Raw genomic sequence first — 13,646 nt, 5'->3', positions numbered from 1 at the left:
GTATCACAGGTAGTACAAGGTGCAGCCAGGGCTTCACGGGCGGTTGAGAAACATTAGGATGTGCAAAGTGCGCACATGCAGCTCCGAACTGACGAACCCTTCAAAACCGTGACGCCGAACAGAGTGCGGGCATGGTTGTCTGCCATCAGTTCTGCCAGTTTCTTAAAGCCATGCGGAACGTGTGACGTTCCGCTGTTATGTCGATACCCGTCTGGGAACCAGGATTTTTCGGTTGGGGTCTAGAACTGGTTATCTCATAGGGTGCCGGGAAGAATGAGCTGACAAATTGTACCAGGCTAACCAAATTTTGGCGGAGGAAGTTGTGCTCAGCCCCAGATAAGCACCGAATACGCCTCTCTGTGCTCTTACCGCTGTCGTTAGTTCGTGGGAAGGAATCTGCCAAGGACCATCCCAGTGGCTGCGGAGCGTCTAACACAGGTGATGGTCAGATGCGACGCAGCGGAGAGTTGTATTATTAGCATCTGCACGGGTCGCTTTGGCTTCCAACTTTTCGAAAAGCCTTGCAAAACGACAGGACAGCGCAGAGAGTCACGAAGAGGAAAATCGTAGACGCAACCTTTAAAGCCAGAAATTTAGCAGCATGATATGATGACATTCGAAATGAAGTTATCGGTTGGGCATGGAATCTAGTAAGATAGATATGCGAAGAAAATTGGTCATGAAAAAAGATCAAGCGCAGTAACGGTTTTACTCTAAGTGGACACCTCAAGCGCGCCGTGCAGGAAGGGATGAACAATTGGTCATGGGGAAAAGAGACTCAGTGGCCCTCTCCTTGTCGGCGGACACCTCAACAGTTCAGCCGCGTCGTGAGCGAAGGGATAAAGGAAGGAGTGAAAGAAGGAAGAAATGCGCTGTTGTGGATGGCTCCGGAAGAATTTCGATCAACTTTAAGTTAGATGCACAGGTGGTCGAAGTTATTGCGGAGTCCTCCACTATCGCACCTCTTCTTTCACTCCCTTCTTCAGCCCTTCGCTTACGGCGCGGTTGAGGTGTCCACCGAGATGTGTGTTATACTGCGCCATGTCCTTTTCCTGAAAATCCCATTTTTCCAATTTTTTCTTGTTTGCCAAGCCCCGTCTGTTAGCGCTGTAACTTCGTTTCCGCCATAAAGTTTCTCTCATTACCTAGAGCGAAAAGTTGCGTTGCGATAGTTGATCCACCATGCAGAGGCGGAGGAATGCCGGGAAGATGAGGTTTCGTATTTGGCTTAGCTATTGTTTGGCATGAAACGTAAATCCAACCGTAACAGTAAAACTCTCCTCGAGGTAAACTTAGAATGCTGTAAAAGTTTTCCATGCTAGCCTAACTTATGTGAGTAAAATTTATTGGAAAAGTGAGAAACGCATTATGAAAATGGCTTAATCTGCGTGCAGACGAAACCATCGCGGCGCAGCTGCCGATTGAGAGGCAGAATTCACTTTTTGACACTTTTCCCTCTTTAGTAGGGTACAAGTTAAAAAAAAAAAAACTGCCGTTGGCAACAATGGGCTAGAGTCCACAGCGTCCTGTATTACTCCGCTGACAAGTCGCAGCAGTAAACGAAATCAGCTTTTTTAATCTTTGACTATATCAGCGGTCGCATTTTCGATGGTGGCGAAATGCTAGAGACCCGTGTACTGCGCGATGTCAGTGTACGCTAAGAATCCCAGGTGGTCGAAATTATCTGCAGCCCTCCACTACGGCGTTCCTCATAGCCTAGGTTGCTTTGGGACGTTAACCGAACCAAACCAGCAAGAGGCATCAAAATTCTTGACCTTATAATTCTGTCTAGTGATTGTCTTCTTTTGGCAACAAGAAGGGCTTTAACAACGGACTTTTTTTACGAGCGAAATCTGTGTGGCGGTCGCTGAAAACTTACGCTGTATTCGATTTTGGATAATATTGAGAAACTCTAAGGTTTCTGTCAGGATGAACCAACCAGCTCAACTCAGCGCTCTTCTCAGAGATTTCGTGGCTCCACCTGGCGTAAGTAATCTCCTCGCGCAGCAAGCATAACACAGCGTTGATATTCAAAAAGCCTATCCCACGACGAAGCATATCAACGTTTAACATCAGTCAGTAAGCGGAAGTCTGCGGCTTTCATCTTCCAGTGAAACATCGACTCCGATGCCTGTCTTCTTTAAGGCGTCGCAAACGCCCAGCAAATCTATAGCCGAACCGTCGAATGAGGCTCATCTTCGCTGCAAAGTAAATAAATAAACACTGAAACGAAGAAAAAAAAGCACTCCGAACCGTCCCGCTCGTCTAACATTCGGTAGACTTCATCTACGTCCCGTTGCACTGCCTTCTGTGTTTCTTTTTTTTCGTTTCGCGAAGCCATCAATGTTCCCTTCCGGGGTACGGCGCCTTATCGGTCAGCCGCTCCTTCGATTCCAGCGAGGACCACTTTGAGCGGGCCGGTCGGGGGCTCTTTCCCTCGTCATGCGGATATGAGGTAGAGACAAGTAGCCGTGCGGCGCAGTGCAGTAGCATGGATAAGCAAGTCGGGGTGAATAAGTAAGCAAGACATACGTGCTCTGTAGCGGCGCGTCGATTCCGAGATTGCCTTGAGTGCTCGGAGGCTTCGGAACTCGTCGTTATGCCAGTAATGAGGCGCCTGTGTGCATCCAGCGCTCATCTCTAAGTGGCGGGACGCTGTCTGCATGCACTTAAGTGTTTGAAAAGCCAGTTTACAATTTTATTCGCCCTCCGAGACGCAAGCGCCACCACTGGACAGACCGGCGCTCCAGTCGCGTGACGCGCTGAGAAGGACCACGTGATACTTTGCCGCATTTCAGGCAACGGGAAGGAGCGGTAATGAAACTTCTGGGTATGAAAGTGGACGCTACTGCTCTTTTCTCCCTAGTAGGTTCCATTAGTTATGCCCAGATGAGTGTTTAGACGTTAACCTGACGTCGTTAGCCGGAAGAGACTAAGCCCGACGCGGTGGCTCAGTGGTTACGGCGCTCGGCTACTGGCCCGAAAGACGCGGGTTCGATCCCGGCCCCGGCGGCTGAATTTCGATGGAGGCGAAATTCTAGAAGCCCGTGTACTGTGCGATGTCAGTGCACGTTGAAGAACCCCAGGTGGTCGAAATTTCCGGAGCCCTTCACTACGCCGTCCCTCACAGCCTGAGTCGCTTTGGGACGTTAAACCCTAATAAACCAAACGTTAGTCTGTAAATTTATCTACAGACGTTCTATAGACAAATCCTACAGACTACACTATAAACAATAAAAATCCCATAGACAGTCTATAGACAATGTATAGATTCATGGCCATACAGTTTTAGTTAGCTTTTGTCTAAGAAAGTCTGTGGGATACGAATATACAAAAGGAAAATATCTGTAGGGAGGCAGTATAGAATCTAGACCATTTTTATGAGGGAAAATGCCTTACTGCTCGACGCCGCAGTGCGGTACGTTGCTTTGCTACTGTGCCCCGCTGCGAGCTTTCAAGTACACATGAGCAAGAGGCGAACGACTGCGAGAATCTTGGCATCTTGGTTAGCATTTCGCTCTTCCCTTCCAATACGCAGTAAGCACTTCGCTAAGGAAGATTTTGTCTACGGGGTAGGAATCAAAAGATGTTTGTCCAGTGGCGGATGATCTGAAATGAGCGTCTGTTTCGCCCTCGAATACGGTGAGAAGCAGTAAGAAAGCGTTCGCTCAAAGGATAACTAAAAACAAAACAACTGCTGAAATTCTGATCTTTATGGATGGAGGTGGACCAACAGGGTGTCCTGAATTCACCTTACGGGATCCACCATGCAATGACCCGCAGAAGAAAACCGTCGTGGAGAGCTTCCCGACAAGTTTTCAGCGAAAAGCGCAACAACGTGGCATTTGGTTTGGTTTATGGGGTTTAACGTCCTAAAGCGACTCAGGCTATAAAGGACGCCTTAGTGAAGGGCTCCGGAAATTTCGACCACCTGGGATTCTTTAATAAGGTGCACTGACATCGCACAGTACATGGGCCTCTAGAATTGCGCCTCCATCGAAATTCGACCGCCGCGTCTGGGATCGAACCCGCGTCTTGTACGCTGCTCTTCGAACAAGGTGTTCGAAGAGCATATATGGATATATGCCTCAGCTGTAGCCTCTAGTATTAGGTTAGGACTGTTACTTTTCAAAAGCAGCGTGAATACCGGGATTCCACGACGGTGGCTGCTGTGGTAATGCATGGTTTATTCTGAACCTTTTATGCAAGTGTGCACAAATTCGAAGGTGGAGAAAAATTTGCCCGCAACATAGTCTGAAAACTCGATCATTCGGGATTCTCGATTCTACGGCTGTTTCAGCTAACCACAAGAAAACGAAGCCTTCCGGATAGGTACAGGCGCCCGCAGACTTAACACGAATGACGGAAAGCATGGGTTGGACTGCCGTCAGCGCCACGAAGCGATAACGCTGTCGGTATATGTACGGCGGCTGACGATAGCTGGTGCGCAGCTCGCTTTGACTGCTTTCTCGCATGTGCCCGATCGCCGCGTAGACCTCGCACTCGTTACGGGGGCGTTTCTCCGCTTTTTGCCCTCCGATGCGGCCTCGCATGCCCGGGCAACGCGTCGCGGTTCTCTTATCACAGGAACCCGAAACTGCGCGCTAAGCTGCCTCAGCTCGCGCGCCTTGCGAGTTTGGTCCCAAGACTGCCGATCTAACAAAATAAATGTTTCGAGCAGTGCAGTGCGCTTTCAATTTCTCCCATGTATGTCGAAACTTCAGGCACCGCACTACTCAATTTATTTTGTTAATCAGCAGCTTTCGGGGCAAGCTCGCAAGGCGCGCGAGCTAGCTGAGACAGCTTAGCGCGCAGTTTTACGTGTTCCCGCGATAAGAACGTGTGCCCGCGTTGCGCGGGCGTGCAAGGACGCATTCTCGAGCAAAAAGCGGAGAAATGCTCCCGTAACCAGGTCTACGCGGCGATCAGTGGCGAAAAAGCAGCCAAAGCGAGCTGGGTACCAGCTATCGCCAGCCGCCGTACATGTACCGATAGCATTATCTCGCACCCGATGACTATCTCTTCGTGGCGCTGTTGGCAGTCCAAGCCAGACTTTTCGTCATTCGTGTTAAGTCTGTGGGCGCCTGTATAGTGTCACGTCCGAACGTGCCTTGTTTTCCGCACACAAACTCGCAAAGTTTTTCTCTGTCTCGAAAACGAAACTATGCGACACTCGCTGCCGTACTATGCGACGAGGTCGACAGCCGGTAGTTCAGTATCCGGCGCTTCCTTAGATTAACTGTTCCGCGCATTTCCTTCAAATAATTGCATGCCTTTAACACCCGCTGGAAACAGATGACCACGGAACTTAGACCATGGTTGTCAGAAGGCGGATGCTCACAGCATGCTATTCGGCCATAGACGTCATGTAACCACATAGAAGGGTGACGATGTAAATGGCTTTCAGTGGCGTTAGATGAGCCATATTGTACTGCACCACTCGTAGGTTCCACGGTACGGGCGAAGATAAGGGGATTAGACAATAGAGAAAGTTTGTCGCGTTCAAAGGTTCGCCAACATGGCGGCCACTGCGACTTCAGCGCAAGTCGCCTAAAGTCCCATAGAGTTTCTTACTATTACCTAGAGGGAAAGCTGGCAAGCCGTCTATGGGAGTTTGCATGGAGACCCCACGTGACCACCTCAGCCACCATGGGCGCTCAAAGCATCATGGGGCGGTGAGCTACTTGTTGCGGAACTGCAACTTTTGGCCAATAAATAATAGAAAAATTAAGCTGTTTGATAACTACAAACGTCCTAACATTCAATATCTTGTCTAATAATTGCAACAAACGAGCAGAAAAGTATTTAAGTGCAAAGTTTGCCTAAAATAAGAGATGACTAGCTTTCCTATTGGCCAAGTGATGAACACTAAAAAAACTAATATTTCGTAGTTAACAGGCGCACTTTTAAAAGTAAATATGTTTTCAAAAAAGATGCTGTTGTTTAGATACTTCAAGAGGTTTTTTAATGGCATTTCGGAAGAGTAAAACCTTTTATTGGCGTCGTGTGTCGTCGAGTTTTCACTACTATGGCTTTTGCACACTGCGCTCGCGCGAAAGTCGTCTGCGCACACACAGTGTTTTCGGAATGAAACATCTCAGTAAAGCCACTCCGTATTCCCAAAAAAATACAACTGTTCCGCAACAAGTAGCTCACCGCCCCATGATGCTTTGGGCGTCCATGGCGGCTGAAGTGCAGCGCCGCCAGCTTTCCCTCTAGGTAATAGTAAGAAACTCTATGTAAAGTCCATGGCTTGTAATATGGACTGCTAAATAACACGAAGGTTACGCTACTAGATGCACCGAGCTACTAAGGTTACGCTACTAGATGCACTGAGCTACTGTGTGCGAGATTGCACGTTTGCCAGTAACAGTTCTCAATCCCGACTGCTTAACAAGCGAGTCTCTCCTCACGTCCTGGGTCTTCGTCCCCGCAGGTGCGATCAAGATGAGTGGCAAGACGGTGTTCGTGACCGGCGCGGCGGGCTTCATCGGCAGCCACACGGTGATCGAGCTACTGAGAGCCGGCTACAGGGTCATCGGCATCGACAACTTCGCAAATGCCGTTCCAGGTATATACGCACGCACAAACGAGCCCGGCGCCTAAAGCGAGACTGGCATGAGTCAGTCGGGCATCCGTCCAAACCTTGTGACTTGAAATGAATTCTTATTTGTAGTCTTGTTAGAATACTGAGCCAAACTGCTAATAAGGACCTCTGTTCTCGCGTATTGCACCTTGTGTGCTGTGTGTGCGGTTTTTTTTTGGAGGGGGGGGGGGGGGGGGGAGGTAACAGACTCACTGGAGCTGGAACTGCAAATTGTGTCCACTGATGTAAGTCGCGAAGTGCTCGCTAGCGAATAGCGCCGAGTCCGTGTGACAAGTACAAAAGGTCGCGTCCGAGTTCAATTACGAATTTCGTAACGCTTGGATAAAAAAATCCCGTCTTGCCAATCTGACCTAAACTGCTTCATACTGATGGCGGCGTAAAGACAATAAGTAAACGGTTTTTCTCAACGATGTCTGAATTTAAAGCAAAAATACTTTTTTTTTTTCAACACCACAAAAGTACCGTTCTTTGCGCAGTGGTTCTCTAATCAGGGTACGGTAAAGTTTTTTTTTTTTTTTGCGGTCCGCAAAAACCTTTTCTGTGTTGTGTCGGTTTCGCGAGAGTGGAAAAAGGAAATCTGCATCTTGTTTTATCTAATTAACCAAGTTCATTTGCGGGTTGTAATCAGTTGCAAGCTAGGTGGAATTGTTATTTGAGGTAGAAGATATGGACACTACTTTCTGCTGCCCCTGAACGGTTAGCACTGCTCAGCGTCCAGGAGGGGGGGTGTTGACCAGCAATATGGGAGAGAGGTTGGCAGAGGGAAGACCGCAAACAATGCCTATAGAAACTAGGGGCATGCTACACAGTTTCGAATTAAAGTTAAGTCAGGTGAATGTGGACGAGAACATCCGCACCAAGAGGTCCTAATCTATACCAGTTAAGCCTTTTCAATGCAGGACATGCTACAGTAGGATAAAACTTAAAAAAAAAAACAAAAAAAGCGTTTAGATATCAAGAAAGGTCTTAACAACTGACTTTTTTGCCAACGAGGAATTCTGTGCAGTGGTCCTGAATGTGGGCGGAGCTTCACTGCACACTTAAGTTGTATCCGACTATAGCAGAACTGCTCATGTAAGCTGTGGTTGCAGGTGAAAACGGTCAGGCAGCCAGCCTGGAGCGGGCGCAAGAGCTTACGGGAAGGACGATGACGTTCTACCCGTGCGACCTGCTCGAGAAAGCGTCCTTGGCAAGGATCTTTGACAAGGTATGAGGCCGTCACCGTAGCCCATGACATCTCACATTGTATCTAGATGCAGGCTCAAACGGCACAGCACTTCGATGCAGTTTTATTGCCCAGTTCATTGCACTATGTGGGCTTACCATTACCATCCGACACATAAAGTATGTTTCACCAAAGGCTGTCAGTGATTATTTAAAAATAGGTGTTTAGAGTTGAATTGTTTTTTCGGTACAGTAATGTCATCGGTAGCGGGTTTCACAAAGCAGCGACGACTTAAATAGCAAGCTAGTTAACTAAGTCTACATAGCTATCTTTTGGCTATTAGTTCGGCGCCTTAGAGATTTCTACCTCGCCGCTAGAAACAGCCACGTTTTTATTTTTAAAAATTGTCAGCACTGCACCACAGGAAATTATGGCCCCGCATACATGTAAAACCGAAACCGCATGACTGAGGAGCTAACAAAGTAACACCTACAAGTGCAAGTCGTCCAGCAGCAGAGTACGTGACGTGACGCACACTTGTAGGTGTGGCTCTGCACGCCCCTCAGCCACGTGATTACTATGCAATTTCAAGCCACCAAGTTGTAACTCTGCCTTACCCATGACTCACATTTCGCTTCTGCAGCACAAGATAGACTTTGTCATCCACTTCGCCGCCATGAAGGCTGTGGGAGAGTCTATGCAGAAGCCGCTGTTTTACTACAAGAACAACATCGTCAGCACCATCAATTTGCTTGAGGTAAGAGGCAGTAATGATGCACTGTTAATCAGCTTTCAGCTCACTTGCCAAAAAAAAAGCAAATGCAGCATAGGGAACAGTGGCAGCGAAATTAACAATGGAAGAGAAGGAAAGTGCAGCAAGAGGGCAGTAAGGGACAGGTACATGGATGTAGTCATGAGGGAGAATGACATGTGGCGCCACGCCGCGGCAACAGATGCAAGAATCTCTGAACGAAACCTGATCGTATGGCTCGGGAAGCAAGACAAAAGTGAAGGATTCAAAACATTTATAACGAGAGGCTGTACTGTCTCTATTGTCACTTTAACAGCATCAGACTGCTGGTGCATAAAATCCTCCACTGCACAGATCTTGTGACCTACATCATGCCTAGCAAGCACCAAACATTGATGGAAGTTTTGTTTAATCTCCAGGTCATGAAGGAGCACGGAGTGTACAGCATGGTATTTAGCAGCTCCTGTGTGGTCTACGGGAACCCCCAATACCTACCAATTGATGAAGCACACCCGACTGGTAATGTGACCAATGTTTATGGCAGAACAAAGTATGCCATTGAACAAATGCTTGAAGACATCTGTAAGGCTGAGAAGGTAAGCTTTGGAACCTGCAAGCGCAGCTTACCTCATTTATTACATGCCAGCATTACAAGACACCAGCAAGAAGCTGCACGGACCTTACACTCTAAACAGAAAGGATTAAAACGGGATAAGCCGTCCTTTAGCACTTTCCCTTTTTACTCCCATATAGGCGTATTTGTGTTTAGAGTGCACATCTGATCTTCCATGGGAACAAGGCAATAAGCGATCACAAGGTCATGTGTGAAAAAAAGAAGTGGTAGGGTTTTGCATAGTATGACAGTGTGTTGCAGTTTAACACGAGGCATGATCAGCTGCGGCAATGGTGCAGTGGTCTTGTGCAGTGTCCAGCGAAGCTGATTTGTTTGCGCTACCATGGTTTTGAATCCCAGACGCGGCAACATTTATTTATGGCTTGGCCAAGGTCACCTTCAAGGTCAAGCTTCACACAAACTTGGCGAGCTGGTTAGATCTTGTGAAGTAGTGCTTTTGAACTTAAAAGAAAGGTAACATATTCACGCAGAACACGGCCTTCCAGAAGAATTACTTTTAGTGCTTAAAAAAAATGGATGAATGAAAGCTGGATGCCTAGTTAGGAGAGTTGGTTCATTTTTGAATACAGAGACATAGGTTGTGGAAATAAGATGCCCCCAAGAATGTCTTGTGAACTTCATTTGCGAGACCTATATTGCTGTAATCAGTGAAAGCTACACGAGCCTGTGTATGCAGCAAATGACGCTTCACTTCGCATCCATTTTCTTTTTCATTCAGCAATGGAACATCATTGCTCTGCGTTACTTCAACCCTCTCGGTGCACACCCATCTGGAAAGATTGGCGAAGACCCAATCAGAGCCTTCACCAACCTGATGCCAGTCATTGGAGAAGTAGCACTCGGAAAGCGATCGGAGCTGGCTGTTCTTGGAGGGGACTATGACACAGAGGATGGAACAAGTTAGTGAGAAACAGTGCTCCAGTCTAATCTTGCACATACCACGAAATGCTGTTACCATGCAGGTGTGCGAGATTTCATACACGTCATGGACCTCGCTACCGGACATGTTGCTGCTTTGGAGAGGCTGGAGCAGAACCCTAGATACAAGGTACAACAATTCAAGCAACATATGCAAAATATATGCCTAAGAATTATGCACAGCTGTTTGAAGTAAAAGTGAATAAATTAGTATGCTTTTCGTTCCAGCAAAAGTAATAGCAGCTATCTCTATGTGGAGCTGCACTATGTAAAATGCTATTTGAAGAAGGAAGCGTTTATACTTGCACCTCTCCTGGTCAGAAACGACAGCTTCAGTAGACTCACACCTCCAAGTACATGACAGATGAACTGACATCAGTTCAAGTTGCAGTTTCGAAACTGTCCGTTGGCCTCTAGGCTGAGTTCAGTCTTATTTTGCATCTAGCTGTATAACAATGTACAGTCATTGCCAAAAGTAACCCGGTAACTAAGGTTTGATTCTAAGCGTCGTAGCGAAACACCTATGGCAGCCCTTAATCTCCGAATCCGTGCAAAGTAGGGTGAACCCTTGTCCTGATGTTCTGGCACCTTTCGGTCTTTAGGGGTGCCGTAAAAGGCTCCATTATACGGTCGAGAAGCAAGAACCTGTTGCTCGGTTACTTTTAGCAAAAGGGGTACAAATCTTTGCAGGCTTTACCACTGAACTTCCACTGCTATGTAAACTTTCATATAATATGCACAGCAAGCTCTATTTCAGTTACATACCGTGGAATATCCTTTATTTTGTACGAAACTATATCTTGGAAACAAGTTCATTTTGCTTCTCAAATTTCTTCCCTTAGGTTTACAACCTGGGCACTGGCAAGGGGTACACCGTACTCCAGCTCATTGACGCCTTTGAAAAAGTGACCGGAAAGAAGGTGAGTGCGTGGTGCAGCTGCTGAAAACACAGCCGTGTGACAAACTTGTTGGGTGTGTTTGTGCACACAGATTCCGTACAAGATCCACGACCGCCGACTTGGTGACATACCGGCAATATGGGGTGACTGCAGCCTGGCTGAAAAAGAACTGCGCTGGAAAGCACAGCACGGCATCGAGCGCATGTGTAAGTCCAGTCTGTGCAACTCGCAGAGATTACGTCTTACTTCACGGTGCCGTCTTAAGCAGGGGCGGATTTATGGTCACTTTTGGAGCAAGCAGTCTCATTTGAACTATGCATTTCTTGGACTAAAAATGGGGTTCAGCACAGTTTTCTTACTGAAGCATCATGAAGCGAACAGTGCAATCTGAGACAGACACCGTAGGAATTCTGATGAACACAGTGCTGTGTCTGAGTGTGTCTCAGATTGCGCTGTTCACTCCATGATGCTTCATAATGACCAACTAGCCTGCTAAAACGTACTAAAGCATTTACTGTTGAAGTTTTTGCTCATGCGGGCAACTGCATAGTCTTTTAATACTCTTCTTCGTGCACAGGCGAAGACTTCTGGAGATGGCTGACGTCCAATCCTGCCGGATACCGCACTGACAACCCGCACACAAGCCTCAAGATCAGCAACACTGAAATCGGGTGCGGTGATGCATCCCTGGCACCAGAGCTTGACTGCGACAAGTAGCAGCATGGAAGTCTACTGGAGTGCTGGGCTTTCAGTATTTATACTTTTGCAGTGCATTACTTCATTAGATCTGGGAGTCACAAACACAAACCTGCAGGTCGGGTCATTTCATTCTCTGAACTGGTCACTTCTTTCCTGATTTTTTCTCTCTCTCTCTCTTCAGCAATAAAGATTTGTTGTCCAAGGTAGAAATAAATGTACTCTGTCTTCATTCGACAAGCGCTTCATACACAGTCAACTTTTTTTATTAAGACCGCCGCAGGAGCTCAGTGGCTTTGGCATTCAGCTACCGATAACAAAGTCGTGGGTTTGATCCCGGCCATGGTGACAGTACACTGGTGGAGGTCAAATAAACGCCTGTGTTATGCGATGGCACCGTACTAAAAGAACCCCAGGTGGACTAAACCTAATGCCCTCCGCTAAGGCATCCCTCAAAGCCCATGTGTTGCTTTGGGACTTTAAGCCCCTCAATTTCTAATTTTACTACAACTCTCTCCACATGGCATAATTTTCAGTCTTTGTACACAAAACTGCAGGTAGGGTCTTTTAAGGCAAAAGCCTTACTAGCCCCATTGCGAGAAAAGCCAGTACACAAAACTGCAGGTCTGGTAAGCCAGTACACAAAACTGCAGGTCTGGTCTTTTACGGCAAAAGAAAAGCCTTACTAGCCCCATTACAAGAAAAGCCGATGTGTGTGTGTACCGTCAAATGGTACAGAAATTCCCACTGATTGAAAAAAAAAAACAGGGTGACATCAAATTGCCAAAGAACACACACAGCACCCCTATTTCCAACAACCCTATACATTTCTTCTGCCTATGCATACTACCCAATGGCCGGCCTCAATGTGATGCCAGTTTTTCTGATATTCATGCCAAAATTGTGACTCCATTTATCATATAGCATTCTGGGTGGTGTGGTAACATTTCACACTGCATATATAGCTTACACGCACTAGTCAAGTTCGAGGCTAGCTTGTGAGAGGAATTAGAACCAACAACATATTCGCATTCAATTGTATGCCTTCCCAGACTACCTTTTCCATTACTCTGCCAGTTACTCTGCCATTTCCTTTCCTCAAAAACCAATTTTTTTTTATAAAATTGTGAGCACCCGTTCGTGCCACACCATTGCAGAGTATGATTTCTTGCTGCATATGGCATACGCTTCTCCAGTTGGAGGCTTGCTCCAGACAGGTATTAAGGCAAAAGCCTTTAATGGCTTGTCTATTAACAAAGCGTGTCACACGTGTGTAACTCGGAAACTAAAAATGATAGAAGAAAACCAATGGTTGCTTCAGGTAGAGGAGGAAAAAATGAACCTAGGAGCCAGGTTTGATGACTGTAGATTAATTAATTAATTATAGGCAGAAATGTCGAAAATGCGTCGAAATAGCCACGGGAACGGTGTAACGTCACATCCACCGGAAGTCATCACGGCATAGTGAGCATTGTCACAGAATGCAAAAAATGCCGGATTAGTGTCAAATTAGATGGAAAAATGTGCAATCAAGCGTAATTAACACTTAAGACCTCCGAAAGATGTATAATTTGGGTATCGATGTAGCCACGGGAACGGTGTGACGTCACATCCAGCGGAAGTCGTCACGGCTTACTGTCCCCGGCTTCCGCCTCTCAACACTTTAGTTGCCAAAGTGCCCTCACAATTTTTTGAACATAGCATCCGAGTGTTGCACTCGGACCTTTGTAAATGCAGCGCTTGTGGAATCAGCACTCGGAAGCGCGTCTGTTTCATTTTTTAGTGTGCAACCTGCGTCCAGGTAGAACGCTCATGATGACACACTAATACTTTCACCTTCACACACGTAAGCAGTCATGTGGCCTGTGAATTTTTTTTCCTTCTCTGAACTGGTCACCTTTTTTTTTTCCTCTACACCAATAAAAATGAAAAAATTTGTCTTCATTCTGCATAGGATGAACACAAGCCAAGGTCCG

General features: G+C 46.8%; 1 protein-coding gene across 2 annotated transcripts in view; it reads left to right on the top strand.

Annotated features, from left to right (window-relative positions):
- The window catches only part of LOC149366094 (UDP-glucose 4-epimerase-like), a 73,005-nt gene extending 61,124 nt beyond the window's left edge, over positions 1–11,881 (top strand). For both annotated transcript variants that reach the window (XM_089548571.1, XM_089548562.1), the window contains exons 2-10: positions 6,437–6,571; positions 7,699–7,814; positions 8,416–8,529; positions 8,943–9,119; positions 9,876–10,056; positions 10,120–10,205; positions 10,918–10,995; positions 11,066–11,180; positions 11,552–11,881. In XM_089548571.1, the coding sequence (XP_089404697.1) occupies positions 6,448–6,571; positions 7,699–7,814; positions 8,416–8,529; positions 8,943–9,119; positions 9,876–10,056; positions 10,120–10,205; positions 10,918–10,995; positions 11,066–11,180; positions 11,552–11,691 (1,131 nt within the window). In that variant the 5' untranslated portion in view covers positions 6,437–6,447 and the 3' untranslated portion in view covers positions 11,692–11,881. The remainder of the gene's footprint in view (positions 1–6,436; positions 6,572–7,698; positions 7,815–8,415; positions 8,530–8,942; positions 9,120–9,875; positions 10,057–10,119; positions 10,206–10,917; positions 10,996–11,065; positions 11,181–11,551) is intronic.
- The last annotated feature ends 1,765 nt before the right edge of the window (positions 11,882–13,646 follow it).

Source organism: Amblyomma mixtum, chromosome 1 (assembly GCF_055824585.1).
Source record: "Amblyomma mixtum isolate Tamu chromosome 1, ASM5582458v1, whole genome shotgun sequence".
In the NCBI taxonomy this organism is placed as follows: Eukaryota; Metazoa; Arthropoda; class Arachnida; order Ixodida; family Ixodidae; genus Amblyomma; species Amblyomma mixtum.
The sequence above is the reverse complement of the archived record's forward strand: the minus strand, read 5'-3'. Positions and strand labels throughout refer to the sequence as shown.